General features: G+C 41.5%; 1 protein-coding gene across 1 annotated transcript; it reads right to left on the bottom strand.

Moving 5' to 3' along the window:
- Window positions 1-3874: 3874 nt before the first annotated feature.
- LOC311150834 (bcl-2-related ovarian killer protein homolog A-like) lies at window positions 3875-15114 on the bottom strand. The gene is made up of 5 exons (XM_084188380.1): window positions 14613-15114; window positions 12650-12961; window positions 11805-11933; window positions 5703-5866; window positions 3875-4887 (listed from the first exon to the last, which is right to left on the bottom strand). Exons 2-5 carry the CDS (start codon window positions 12855-12857, stop codon window positions 4762-4764), a joined length of 627 nt encoding a protein of 208 aa, XP_084044506.1. The 5' UTR covers window positions 12858-12961; window positions 14613-15114; the 3' UTR covers window positions 3875-4761.
- Window positions 15115-15426: the final 312 nt, after the last annotated feature.

The following is a 15426-nucleotide window of genomic DNA, read 5'->3' as shown; positions in this document are numbered from 1 at the left end:
CTTATTCTTAAATTAGTTTTTTTCCTCAATCTACACACAATACCCCATAATGACTATACAAAAACAGGTTTTTATACATTTTTGCAAATGTATTACAAATAAAAAACAGAAATACCTTATTTACATAAGTATTCAGACCCTTTGCTATGAGACTCGAAATTGAGCTCAGGTGCATCCTGTTTCCATTGATCATCCTTGAGATGTTTCTACAACTTTATTGGAGTCCACCTGTGGTAAATTCAATTGATTGGACATGATTTGGAAAGTCACACACCTGTCTAGATAAAGTCCCACCGTTGACAGCGCATGTCAGAGCAAAAACCAAGCCATGAGGTTGAAGGAATTGTCCGTAGAGCTCGGAGACAGGATTGTGTCGAGGCACAGATCTGGGGAAGGGTACCAAAAAATGTCTGCAGCATTGAAGGTCCCCAAGAACACAGTGGCCTCCATCATTCTTAATCGGAAGAAGTTTGGAGCCACTAAGACTCTTCCTAGAGCTGTAGCACTCCACCAATCAGGACTTTATGTTAGAGTGGCCAGACGGAAGCCACTCCTCAGTAAAAGGCACGAGTGCCCGCTTGGAATTTGCCAAAAGGCACCTAAAGACTCTCATGAGAAACAAGATTCTCTGTTCTGATGAAACCAAGATTGAATTCTTTGGCCTGAATGCCAAGCGTCACATCTGGAGGAAACCTGGCACCATCCCTACGGTGAAGCATGGTGGTGGCAGCATCATGCTGTGGAGATATTTTTCAGAGGCAGGGACTGGGAGACTAGTCAGAATCGAGGGAAAGATTAAAGTAGAAAAGTACAGAGAGATCCTTGATGAAAACCTGCTCCAGAGTGCTCAGGACCTCAGACTGGGGTGAAGGTTCACATGTTCACCTTCCAACAGGACAACGACCCGAAACACATAGCCAAGACAACTCAGGAGTGGCTTTGGGACAAGTCTCTGAATGTCCTTGAGTGGCCCAGCCAGAGCCCGGACTTGAACCCAATCTAACATCTCTGGAGAGACCTGAAAATAGCTGTGCTGCGACGCTCCCCACCGAACGTGACAGAGTTTGAGATGATCTGCAGAGAAGAATGTGAGAAACTCCCTAAATACAGGTGTGCCAAGCTTTTAGCGTCATACCCAAGAAGACTCGAGGCTGTAATCGCTGCCAAAGGAGCTTCAACAAAGTAATGAGTAAAGGGTCTGAATACTTATGTAAATGTGATATTTCCGGGGGGTTTTTTGCACAAATTTAAATAAACCAGTTTTTGTTTTGTCATTATGGGCTATTGTGTGTAGATTGATGAGGGGGAAAAAAACAATTTCATCAATTTTAGAATAAGGTTGTAACGTAACAAAATGTGGAAAAAGTGAAGGGGTCTGAATACTTTCCAAATGCAAATATTTCGCTACTGTTGGAATAACACTGTGAAATTTAGAAAATTATGACATTGCCCTTTTTTTTGCGTAAGAGCTGTTTGAAAAGACTGCCTGAAATGTCAGCCTTTTTGGGTGGGATGGAGTTTTGGCCTGCCTGGTGTAATCACCAGGTGGTAAATTAGTTAATAGACCAATAAGAGTTCCAAACCTCTCTGCCAATAACAACTAGTTTTCCCCTCCCAACTCAGACCACTACCAGACAGTCCTAGCAACATTTTTGCTTGAGAAATTGCTCTTTGCTAAGAAGCTATTTTTGTTTCATTTTGACCATAGGCATCATTCTGTCTTTTGTAATCAACGGTACAAATTGATGGGTACAACTGGGGTGTATTCATTAGTGCACACCGTAGCAAAACATTTTGCAACAAAGTGTTTCTTATTGGACAAATGCAAGGTAGATCCCTCCCCATTTCTGCCCGTTGCTTCCTAGTGAATACACCCTTGAGATCAACAGCACTGTACAGTGTGGACAAAGCCTGGATAGACTATTGCATCCCATCACAACATAGTAGTAACTCATCATACATTTAATATGTCCTCCACAGTGGTGCAGCAAAAAGCATCAGATTATTGTCCATAGAACAGATGCTATCACTTTGTCAATTTCTTCAGTGTAAAGTCCCAGAGATTATATTCTTTAATTATCATCAGACTGGATCTTACTCCAACATGGTAGCGGAAACTACATTACAACACTGAAAGATACATGGTTCTGTACAAGTACTTTGAACAGAAGTTGATCATCTGAATTGAAGATACAGTGGGGGAAATAAGTATTTAGTCAGCCACCAATTGTGCAAGTTCTCCCACTTAAAAAGATGAGAGAGGCCTGTAATTTTCATCATAGGTACACGTCAACTATGACAGACAAAATGAGAAGAAAAAAATCCAGAAAATCACATTGTAGGATTTTTAATGAATTTATTTGCAAATTATGGTGGAAAATAAGTATTTGGTCAATAACAAAAGTTTCTCAATACTTTGTCATATACCCTTTGTTGGCAATGACACAGGTCAAACGTTTTCTGTAAGTCTTCACAAGGTTTTCACACACTGTTGCTGGTATTTTGGCCCATTCCTCCATGCAGATCTCCTCTAGAGCAATGATGTTTTGGGGCTGTCGCTGGGCAACACAGACTTTCAACTCCCTCCAAAGATTTTCTATGGGGTTGAGATCTGGAGACTGGCTAGGCCACTCCAGGACCTTGAAATGCTTCTTACGAAGCCACTCCTTCGTTGCCCGGGTGGTGTGTTTGGGATCATTGTCATGCTGAAAGACCCAGCCACGTTTCATCTTCAATGCCCTTGCTGATGGAAGGAGGTTTTCACTCAAAATCTCACGATACATGGCCCCATTCATTCTTTCCTTTACACGGATCAGTCGTCCTGGTCCCTTTGCAGAAAAACAGCCCCAAAGCATGATGTTTCCACCCCCATGCTTCACAGTAGGTATGGTGTTCTTTGGATGCAACTCAGCATTCTTTGTCCTCCAAACACGACGAGTTGAGTTTTTACCAGAAAGTTCTATTTTGGTTTCATCTGACTATATGACATTCTCCCAATCCTCTTTTGGATCATCCAAATGCACTCTAGCAAACTTCAGACGGGCCTGGACATGTACTGGCTTAAGCAGGGGGACACGTCTGACACTGCAGGATTTGAGTCCCTGGCGGCGTAGTGTGTTACTGATGGTAGGCTTTGTTACTTTGGTCCCAGCTCTCTGCAGGTCTTTCACTAGGTCCCCCCGTATGGTTCTGGGATTTTTGCTCACCGTTCTTGTGATCATTTTGACCCCACGGGGTGAGATCTTGCGTGGAGCCCCAGATCGAGGGAGATTATCAGTGGCCTTGTATGTCTTCCATTTCCTAATAATTGCTCCCACAGTTGATTTCTTCAAACCAAGCTGCTTACCTATTGCAGAATCAGTCTTCCCAGCCTGGTGCAGGTCTACAATTTTGTTTCTGGTGTCCTTTGACAGCTCTTTGGTCTTGGCCATAGTGGAGTTTGGAGTGTGACTGTTTGAGGTTGTGGACAGGTGTATTTTATACTGATAACAAGTTCAAACAGGTGCCATTAATACAGGTAACGAGTGGAGGACAGAGGAGCCTCTTAAAGAAGAAGTTACAGGTCTGTGAGAGCCAGAAATCTTGCTTGTTTGTAGGTGACCAAATACTTATTTTCCACCATAATTTGCAAATAAATTCATTAAAAATCCTACAATGTGATTTTCTGGATTTCTTTTTCCCAATTTGTCTGTCATAGTTGACGTGTACCTATGATGAAAATTACAGGCCTCTCTCATCTTTTTAAGTGGGAGAACTTGCACAATTGGTGGCTGACTAAATACTTTTTTCCCCCACTGTATGTGTATATGAAATTGACTGTGACTACACTTTGGATAATCTCCCATGGACAGGAAGTGACAACGTGGGCGAGAACTCTACTTCTGGGTAACTGAGATTACTCTTTGGAAGAAGAGCAGTCATTGTTTGTTTAATTGTTGATGATTATACAAAATGTGATACTTGTACACTGCACGAAGGAGAGTCACTGTTTAGATAGCCATCACCAATCTTAAGAAAATGGGTTCCATCAAAAAGTTAGCAGATGTCTGCTGTGCCTTCAAATCAAATCAAATGTTTTTTGTCACATGCGCCGAATACAACAGGTGTAGACCTTACAGTGAAATGCTTACTTACAAGCCCTTAACCAACAATGCAGTTTTAAGAAAATAAAAAAATGTGTTAAGTAAAAAATGGATAAGTAAAAAATTAAAATAGCAAATAAGTAAAGAGCAGCAGTAAAATAAAATAACAGCAGGGAGGCTATATACAGGGGGTACCGGTACAGAGTCAATGTGCGGGGGCACCGGTTAGTCGAGGAAAAAGTAGGATAACCTTGATCTTAGGTCGTCCAATTTAATTTCATATGATTGAACGTTGGCTAATTAGATTGATGGAAGAGGCAGTTTACTCGCTCGCCGTCAGATCCTTACAAGGCACCCCGACCTACATCCACGATATCTCTGTCTCTTTCTCATGCGAATGACGGGGATTTGGGCCTTGTCGGGTGTCTGTAGAATATCCTTCATCGTCCGACTCATTGAAGAAAGAAATCTTCGTCCAATACGAAGTGAGTAATCGCTGTCCTGATATTCAGAAGCTCTTTTTGGTCATAAGAGACAGTGGCAGAAACATTATGTACAGAGTAAATGACAAATAACGCGAAAAAACACACATAATAGTACAATTGGTTAGAGGGCCGTAAAACGGCAGCAATCTCCTCCGGCTCTTGTCCGTTCAACCTTAGTTCTTCTCCCAATTCCTTCATGGCTCCTTCATAATGTAGATGTACAGTGTTGACAGAAAGTGCTTGCAGGATTCGGCAACGGGAGACAGCCAATGGGTCTGAGGAACGGCATCTAACTTCACCACACATTTCTTAATGTCCGTCTGGAAAAAGACAAAAAGGTCACATTGGAAATGCCACAGTTAGAAACTTTAAGGACACACTTTTCCCACATATCATTTCCTCAAATCCTTGCTTCCTCTATCCTTGCCTCCTTCTCAAAACACATTGGAAGAGAAGATTGGAGGGAAGGAACCTTGGATCTTCTCTTAAGAGTTTTGAGAAGGAGGATGTAAGGAATCAAGGAAAGACAATTGGTCCTCTGTAGCTCAGCTGGTAGAGTACGGCGCTTGTAACGCCAAGGTAGTGGGTTCGATCCCCGGGACCACCCATACACCAAAAAAAAAAATTATGCACGCATGACTGTAAATCGCTTTGGATAAAAGCGTCTGCTAAATGGCATATTATATTATAGAAGAAGGCAAAAATCGCTGGTAATGTGTTGCCAAAGTGCTTCCCCTGAAAACCACTAGAGGGCAGCATAGGGAAACTACTCAAATCAATTACCTTCAAAAAAACGATATGGCACCAGAAAGGAAGCGGTGAAGCGAGAGGTTTCACTCGGTCCAAAATTAGCCCTATGGGCCCGCCTTCCCGCCTTTGGGACAACGACTCCCATTTTTCGGGTGGAGACATGAGCATCTCGTCATTATATACAGATCTCTGATGGAGGGGAGGACACTAGCTGTCGCCATTGGCGTCGGCTAATGGGGATCCTAATAAATCAAATCAAAATCCAGAATGCGGCTTTAATAATCTTCCTTTTACTTAAACCACAACTATGTGGTAGTTACAAAACAAAAAACTGGCCCTTGGTCAGCAACAATAGTCCAGCAACAATAACAGTCCAGTCACTCACCCATCCTCCACGTTTCTTCAGCCAAGGGGCCAAATTCTTGCGGACAAACTGACCCAGACTGTCCACTATGGTTTGGACCGTAGCAGGCTGGTTCTGACGTACACAGTCCACCGCCAGAGCCCCGGCCACAGCATACATAGATACCACCTTCCCCCATGTGATGCCTATGGACAGGAGAGAGAGAATCACAGCTTAGTTGGCTGATTGTGGTGTAGTGGATCTTGATGCTTCATACTTTTTATTGCAATACTACAGCATCAACATTAATGAAAAGTACATAGCTAATATCAAAACAGTAGACTCCTAATAAGTGTGCATTGTAGTTCACCAGTCCCAATTAAAAAACATTATTTGTGACTAGGCATCAGGAAACTAGGCATATATCGTGCGTCACTACTTCACAGGAGAGGCATTTGAACGTAAACATGATTTTTTTTTATCAAAATGCGCTTTTGGGCAGAAATGCCTTCTGGAACATGTGAACTTTCATGTGCCTTAATAACAAACTTATATGCCATCTGTAAATACGAATCAAATTGTTAAATTACGAGCCTAGTTGGTTTAGCCACGGAAAAAGACAGGAATCTTCCCGCTAGCCATGATTGGCTGAGATAATGGTTGGACTGGACATGCCGAGAGAGGAGTTCGGATTGGTCTGCCATGTACAGTACAGTGCATCCGGAAAGTATTCAGACCCCTTGACTTTTTCCACATTTTGTTACAGCCTTATTCTAAAATGGATTAAATAAAAAAATCCTTAGCAATCTACACAGAATACCCCATAATGACAATGTGAAAACAGTTTTTTTGAAATTTTTGCACATTTATTACAAATAAAAAACAGAAATACCTTATTTAGATAAGTATTCAGACCCTTTGCTATGAGACTTGAAATTGAGCTCAGGTGCATCCTGTTTCCATTGACCATCCTTAAGATGTTTATTCAACATGATTGGAGTCCACCTGTGGTCAATTCAATTGATTGGACATGATTTGGAAAGGCACACACCTGTCTATATAAGGTCCCACAGTTGACAGTGCATGTCAGAACAAAAACCAAGCCATGAGGTTGAAGGAATTGTCCATAGAGCTCTGAGACAGAATTGTGGCGAGGCACAGATCTGGGGTAGGGTACCTAAACACTTCTGCAGCATTGAAGGTCCCCAAAAACACAGTGGCCTCCATCATTCTTAAATGGAAGAAGTTTGGAACCACTAAGACTCTTCCTAGTGCTGGCCGCCCGGCCAAACTGAGCAATCGGGGAGAAGGTCCTAGAGGTGACCAAGAACCCAATGGTCACTCTGACAGAGCTCCAGAGTTCCTCTGTGGAGATGGGAGAACCTTCCAGAAGGACAACCATATCTGTAGCACTCCACCAATCTGGCCTTTATGGTAGAGTGGCCAGAGGGAAGCCACTCCTCAGTAAAAGGCACAGGACAGCCCGCTTGGAGTTTGCCAAAAGGCACCTAAAGGACTGAGACCATGAGAAACAAGATTCTCTGGTCTGATGAAACCAAGATTGAACTCTTTGGCCTGAATGCCAAGCGTCACGTCTGGAGGAAACCTGGCACCATCCCTACGGTGAAGCATGGTGGTAGAAGCATCATGCTGTGGGGATGTTTTTCAGCGGCAGGGACTGGGAAACTAGTCAGGATTGAGGGAAAGATGAACGGAGCAAAATACAGAGAGATCCTTGATGAAAACCTGCTCCACAGCGCTCAGGACCTCAGACTGGGGTGAAGGTTCACCTTCCAACAGGACAACGACCCTAAGCACACAGCCAAGACAACGTAGGAGTGGCTTCAGGACAAGTCTCTGAATGTCCTTGAGTGGCCCAGTCAGAGCCCGGACTTGAACCCGATCGAACATCTCTGGAGAGACCTGAAAATAGCTGAGAAGCGACACTGTTTTTGCTTTTTCAATATGGGGTATTGTGTGTAGATTGAGGGGAAAACAACTATTTAATTCATTTTAGAATAAGGCTATAACATAACAAAATGTGGAAAAAGTCAAGGGGTCTGAATACTTTCCGAATGCACTGTAGCACGCTTCTGACTATAACATGAGCTGCTCAGTATGTGTAGGTAATCCTTTCTAACGCGTCTTTTTAAAAGATATCACAAACAACTGCAAAAGTGTTGCTTTCCACATTCTGGAGGACTGAGTTTTGAAATCAAAATACTAAATTCATTTTTAAACGGATGGGTTTATTGGTGTTAAAATACTATTTTGGACCACCAGGCTGCTGATGTCATGCAGCTTGTAGTTTTTGTGTATATACTTTTTCATAACCACAAGTTTAATGTCGGACGACAATAGAATGTTCATGATGTCACTGCGACAAATGTCTACAGACATGTCGATAGACGTAGTATAAACCAGCCTTTAGTCTTGAAATCTTTGGTTGTTTAGTACACTACCGTACTCAATCTGTTTAGCACATGGCCTCACATGTAAATCCTTAAAGAGATGGGGGCTAAGGCTTAAGAGGGTGTGCAAGATACTAAATGGGTGTAGACAAAGAAGAGCTCTCCAGTAGGTGTACCAAAACATTCAAGGGCCATTTTCTCAAAAGTGGGGTTACAAGTTTGTCAACTTTCAAAGCAGAATTACTCTCCTATTGTTCGTCTCTAGTGTATAATATCCAATTTTCTAGCTCTGAGTCTCTACTTTTATGCAATGTAAAAAAACACGATTTCAAATGTTGTTACATAAAACTGAAATCAAGTTGGTCGGTCACATCTGCATACTGCCGAAAGGTAACTGCCGAAATAAAGGAAACACTAGAGTAAAAGAGGGATACAAAGTATATTGAAAGCAGGTGCTTCCACACAAGTGTTGTTCCTGAATTAATTAAGCAATTAACATCCCATCATGCTTAAGGTAATGTACAAAAATGCCCAGTTGCCCATTATTTTGGCTACCATGGCTAGAATACGTTCTCTCAGTGAATGTGAAATAGGGGTCTCAAAAGGAGCATTGGGGGTTTAAATAAAGTGTGTGTGTCACACCAGATCGCAACCCAAATGAACACTTGTGGGAGATTCTGGAGCGGCGCCTGGGACAGGGTTTTCCACCACCATCAACAAAATCACCAAATGATGGAATTCCTCGTGGAATAATGGTGTTGCATTCCTCAAATAGAGTTCCAGACACTGATAGAATCTATGCCAAGGCGCATTAAAGCTGTTCTGGCGGCCCAGTGTTTCCAGTTCTCGGAAATGCGAGTAAAATAGTTTTCCATCCCAAAAATGGTAATTAAGTATTTAAAAAGCAGCTTTTCTGTGTTGGAATGATGTGTGCGTACCCCAACAACAGAATGGTGTGGGCGTATATCGGTCGTTAAAAATAATCACGCAAGTAGACCGCTGATTGGCCAACTCATCCTCCTCATGGAGATGACATCATGTTCTATGAGGAAATAGCACGCATTTTTGAAACGATCTGTTTGAGATACAAGTTTGAGGTGGATTTTTTAAGTCGTTTTTTCTCCAATTTGTAGCCAAAGCATAAATATGAGTATAGAATGAGTCAACAACATTATTTGGTATGAGTTAACAGAATATGAACTTTTAAAAGTGAGACTTGCACTGGGCAGTTACTTTAAGACACTTTATGTTGGTGTTTCCTTTAATTTGGCAGATACCTATATCCACACGCTCCAGAGTAGTGCACATATGCAGTCCCAAGACACTGCATACTTCAGAAGTCAACTGTACAGTAAAGCCAATAGAGAGAAAGAGCAAGTGATGGTTGCGATCGCATCAGAGCTTCACATCAAAGAGGCGGTCATTAGATTCCTAGTAAACCCGTTTGGGTGTCAGCCTTGTTATGGCTGTGATGCAACAGGAAGGCTAATGACATTAGCCTCCTTTAAGCTGTTTTGTTCGCCTGAACTGACTGACCTGTGGCTTGGCTTTAGGGATTTAGAGACCCCAGGGAAGGTTTAAATAAGGTAACTCCCTCTGGGACAGGACTGTCCTCACAATGTCTTAACTCCCTACAGAGATCTGTCCCTGACGTGAGACGACACAGCCCAGAATAGAGAGAAGACTGTCAGCAAGCTTGGTTGGTGCACTTGGCAGGAAGTGGAAAGGTTAAAGGGAAATTTCACAGCTACTCTTTTTTTTTTTTCATTTTACCTTTATTTAACTAGGCAAGTCAGTTAAGAACAAATTCGTATTTACGATGACGGCCTACCCCGGCCAAACCCGGACGACGCTGGGCCAATTATACGCCACCCTATGGGACTCCCAATCACGGCCGGATTGTGATACAGCCTGGAATCGAACCAGGGTCTGTAGTGACGCCTCTAGCACTGAAATGCAGTGCCTTAGACCACACTGCGCCACTCGGGAGTCTTTAACTGTATCTGTCCATTAATATGTTTTTAATATATAATATGGGTCATAAAAATCGAGAACGGTAGAAAAACAGGCTATCTACATTTCCTGGTTGTAAGCAAACCACAATATCCAGAATTCATAGCGATTTCAGGATGCCTTCGAGGGTGGGAACACAATTGGACAAGGAAGTATGGCTCCTGTCAGGCTGTAGTCTTTACACAGCCAGGGAAAATGAGTCACCCTAGATATCCTGCAATGTCCTGGCAGATAGGAACGTTGTTAAGTCCAATGGCTCTATTGAACAAGGACAACCATATCTACTCATACTAGTGTGTGCAATCGGCGAAACACAAAGGCCACAATAATTGCTACAAAACATGACTCCATTCATTTTTAGATCAGACAGCAGGCTCAATCAAACAATGACATCATTGGTTCAACTCTCCAGGCACTAATTTTAAAAAATACCACTGTTGTGCATAATTATGTCTTAAACACCTCTCATCAATCAGAATTATGTAGGTGGACAGGGAAAACACCCCAACTAGTGTCTAGCGGTGAATTTTCTCTTTAAGCGAAAAGTCTAGGCAAGGTGCTTCCTCATCAAATGTAATCAAATGTAGAAACCAATGTCATATAATGGTGTATAGCTGGAAGTTGGAACCCTTAGTTTCAAGAGTTTTTGAAGCACAATTCATGATCAAAGTTGTGATTTTTCTTAGTGCAGCATTTGATTGACATAAAATCATTTTTCAATATTCTCTATTGCAATCATCACACGTAAAGAATCTCGCTTATCTTTTCAGTCAGATAAATATACAGCTGTTGAACCCCACATCCCAAAAGGCCAACATTGCCTGGGTCAGTGGTTTGTTTGTCTCTCTGGAGTAATCCCACGGTGTTCCAAAAATGCCCCTGGTGACGTCAAAACAGTCACAGATCAGCCAGAATGCTAGCTCGAAAAATGTTTGAAAATGAGGCTATTTTTATCTTTACAGAGTTTGAGAGACTTATTATTCATGCAGCCCAGGGGTCCCATACTGTATTGTAGCAGTAATTCATGTGTGACATTGAATTACTTTTTCTCTCTTTAATCATGCCAGAGTGGCAAGTCCCAAAGCAGAAACTGTGTGTACTAGTGATGTTTTTGTCAAAGTTTCAACTTGTCTATGTCAAGTAAACAGACAAAGATGTACAGTGGGATGCATTCACACAGCAGAGACTGTATGTACCAGTGACGGAATAGAATAGTTGTTCCAGACGCTCAATGTTCTCGTGTGTTTCAAAGTTACATCAAAGTAGACGAACAAAGAGGGGACGTGGGTATGTGTGTTTTTTGGTACATGTTCAGGATTTTGACCTGGACTGTCAGATGATAACCCTGTTCTGCCTTTAGGGGGTACAAAATCTCATACTTATGGTAAATGATGCTACTGTGTGAAAAATATATCACAAAACCAATGTTTATCAAAGTGTTACAAGTAGCAATAGTTTCAAATGATCAGACATCTTGTAGCCCTGTCCCAAAACACACATTCCTCAAAGCTCATGTAGGATTGCTTTACCCCCTCTAAGCACAAACACATAGGGTTGAACCTCAATTTAAGATATGTTCCCAACCCTTGGGACTTTGGAGTTAATCATGCATGTCAAATGTATGAAAATTCCTGTTATGTGTGCTGATTCTTAAAGGGCTTATACAACATCAACCTCCTAAATCCCCACATCTGGTCCCCCTTCCCTTGCAGCTGTTCACCTGCAGAAAATATCTCTGTTGCCACGGCAACAAAGGCATCAGACACTGTGGTCTCCATGGCCACTGAGATGTTGAGCTGTCTCGCCACGTTCCGGTAGACACTCGGCCGCATGCACTCCAGCTCATCACCTAGGAAAACCAGGAGAGACCACAAGGCTGAACAATTAGAAACAGGATAGCACTGAGAAAGCACAACAAGTCTATCTACCCAATTAATAACATAATGACATAGTGACTTAATTGAAACAATCATTGAAGCACAGGAGCATTAGGAAAACCAGACAGGTCAGAGAAACTATGCCATAGGTCAGTTGTTCCCAAACTTTTTGACTCTGTGTCCAAGCTTTTAGAGATTTGTTGTGATAATCAAAGTAAACAAATGCATTCTTGGCCATCACCCAACCCAAGCTGAACAAATCAGCCAAAGCCAATAACCCACCAGTGTCCAGACATGTCCTGCACCACCCTTTGGTAAATGTAGATGACCACATTACCTAAATATTTACATTACTCTTCAAATCTTGCATGTAGGCCTGAGGGGCATGTAGTGTCATCTCACCTGCCTTAGTTAGCCTACCAAACTGAACAATGCAGTAGCTTGATTGCCCTCAACTCGGACTGTCAGACACTTTTGATACCTATCAAGGTCATGCATGTGGAGGACAAAACCAGTACAGCGTGTACAATCTATTCAGGGACCATAGGGATTCTCAAGGGAAACACTGCTCCAAAGTACTGACCTATACTGTAAATGCTAGATTTGAAGACAAGTGGTTCACATGCATTCAAGCAGGATTTTTTGTTACATTAAGTTTCACATGTAACAGTTTGCAGCAGGTTCTTACCAAGACAGAGAAGCACAGCAGACACCTCACAAAGCGTTGAGTCCACCTGAGTTTTGGACGAGCCCAGTCCATAGAGGTTGAGCCTAGAGTGTATGTAGTCCCTACACAGTGCCTTGGACTGGGACACCAGTTCTTTGTCGGACGGGGAATGGTCAAAGGCCTCCATCACCCCGGCTGCAAACACAGAGGAGCGACGAATCACCTCCATCTGCCAAGCAGGATTCTGATCTGCAAAAACCTGATCACTTCAGTGTATCAGTGCCTGTGTGATTCTTCTCAGCGGGAGCCACAACAATGAACTAAATCTCCAATCTGTTGAGAAAGTCATAAATGTTTTTTATTTATCAAAATAAATATTTTTTTGTGAATATATGAAACAATGAAAATTGGTAAAAATAAATTATTTAATATCATACACCACTTTCTTATGTAACTTCAAGTAGGTTGTATGATTGATAAACTTGCCATAGCCCAAATTTAGACACCTTTATTAATAATTTATTTCAGGTCTAAGGGCATTCCATAGCAACAACTTGTGCGATAAGTCACGGTCCAATGACTGTACCTGCTAGCCCATATTGTGACGCTGATTAGCTAGACAAACAGGTGTGAACCACAGACGGGTGTGCACGCAAAGTGAGAACACAACATGGAATCCATGTTTGGTTTTGATTTGAGGTTGGGGGTAGCATCTAAAACCTGGATGTAAACTAACTGTCCAGTGAAAATCTCACTTTTAAAAAGTTTATATTCTGTTAACACATACCCAAATAATGTTGTTGACTCATCCTATAGGCTACTCGAATGTGGCCAAAGCATAAATAAAAAATAAAAACTTTAAAAACCTCACGTCTAACATGTATCTCAAACATACATTCATACAGTTTCTTGACTGTGTCCAGCTCGCTAATAATCACCTAAATTAAATCTAGACATTCAGGTAGCATCGAGAATTCCAAAAACAATGGATAGAGGACTTTATTTTTAGCAAATTTAGACAGCAAGGAAATATAACCAATTTTCAGTGTGGCCCTCCAGACCTTGTTGAAGACCAAATGTGGGCCCCTGGGCAAAATGAGTTTGACACCCCTGGCCTGGCCCAATGTTGGACTAAAAGACTTTACATGTTCTGTTTAAAGGGCAAATTGCCTCTGGAAACCAAAACAGCCAAATTCTCCATCTAAACGAGAATCCATTCTCAATTGCAGTATGGTTCTAGAAACATAATCCCTCTACTTTCATATCACATCAAAATAATTTCACAAATGCAAAATACACACTACACTGTTTGAAGCGGTTTTAACACAGTTGCAGCCTACAGTATTTTTCAGTGACAACACGTTTGTGGCATCCGTCTTCCGTTCACACGTGTTTGGAGACGTAGATAGCTAATTAGCGCAGGTAATCCACTTGGTCTTCCATAAACAAGCGCTGTAACATAGAAATATGGCCATAAAGGTGTGTATCAATTTAACCTTGTATTTTGACAATGATTTCTTGCTGATATGAAAGATAATGTCCTTATGCTTCCAACATCATACCACAAGGGAGTTGTGTCAATGTTCAGACCAAGCATTGCAGCTCTTAACAACACTCACCCCTACAGAAGACGCCTTCGTCCAATGACTCTTATTTAATGGAACTGAGAGTAATGATCAAGGGCTACCCCTGGGCTAGAGACAGTGATTAGTATAGGCCTACGATTATTTAATATCCATACGTGTATAAGAAACGTATCCATGTGTCACAAACTATATTAACCACACATATAGCTTAGAGCATTTCCCATTTATTTTAATTTGAAAATAGTCCAATTTATGTAGCCTGTTAAACATATTATATGCATCGCTTAGAATTACAGTGAAATAGCATTTTCTTCCTCATTACACATTCATTCTCAATCACACCTATTAACCTGGGTATTATAAGTAGCCTATGTTTAAAGTGGATATAGAGAATTTACCTGACACCTGCTGAAAGACACGCATCACAGGGAACTCAGCGATGACATTTTGATTGGATTCAAATTATTCCTCAGGTGCCAAGCTAAAACAAGTTCTCGGATACCGTGTTAAAATTACAAATCCTGGCTGCATACCGTCACAATATAATCAAACAACTACATCTCAACGCGAAAATCATTGATGTAATTCCTTGTCTTGTGCGCGCAACCTTCTACAATTAAAAACTGAACGCTTTAGCAAACTGAAGAGAAGCCCCGTCAATACATGTAGCTACTAGCCTGTACAGACCAAAATCATAGAAAAAGTTGAAGGTAGATCAGCTCTTCAGTTTCCTTCCTTCTATGGCAAACGATTCGATTTGTGAGGAGGAGACTGGATGCGCAGAGAGTACGTATTTTGACGCTCCACCCTCTTCACGGGGATCAGCGGTCGTGTGCCACAGTCATAAACTTTATAAATGGAGCATGTCTTTTTGTCTTCTTTAACATAATAACCATAAATATTCATATAATTAGTTGTATCATATGTCATGGTTATCTCAATTAATCTCATTCTAAATGGTATTTAAATAAAGGGGAAAACTAGGCTACATAAAACAAATAGCCTAGCCTGCAACTCAATAAAATAATGATCACATAGGCCTACTAGGTATAATCCATTTATAAGGGTATTGATTGAACACCAATGACACTGTTACTATTGTGTTAGTCTACCTATACAGGAAGAACACCATGTATTATCTCTATATTTAACTCAACCTAAAGACAAAGGGGCCAGGAGTGGCGCACCTTTAATCCCAATGGGTTAAAATGG

This window comes from Coregonus lavaretus, assembly GCF_964263955.1.
Source record: "Coregonus lavaretus genome assembly, chromosome: 23".
NCBI lineage: Eukaryota > Metazoa > Chordata > Actinopteri > Salmoniformes > Salmonidae > Coregonus > Coregonus lavaretus.
This window is presented reverse-complemented; position numbering and strand designations above follow the sequence as displayed.

What these genes read in the sequence shown, in the direction of transcription:
- LOC311150834 (XM_084188380.1), bottom strand. Translation starts at nt 12,857, where the DNA reads ATGGAGGTGATTCGTCGCTCCTCTGTGTTTGCAGCCGGGGTGATGGAG. An exon ending in AACAGAGATATTTTCTGCAG is followed by an intron (nt 5,867 to 11,804) that starts GTGAACAGCTGC and finishes TCCTGTCCATAG; the next exon opens with GCATCACATGGGGGAAGGTG. An exon ending in TGAAGAAACGTGGAGGATGG is followed by an intron (nt 4,888 to 5,702) that starts GTGAGTGACTGG and finishes GTCTTTTTCCAG; the next exon opens with ACGGACATTAAGAAATGTGT.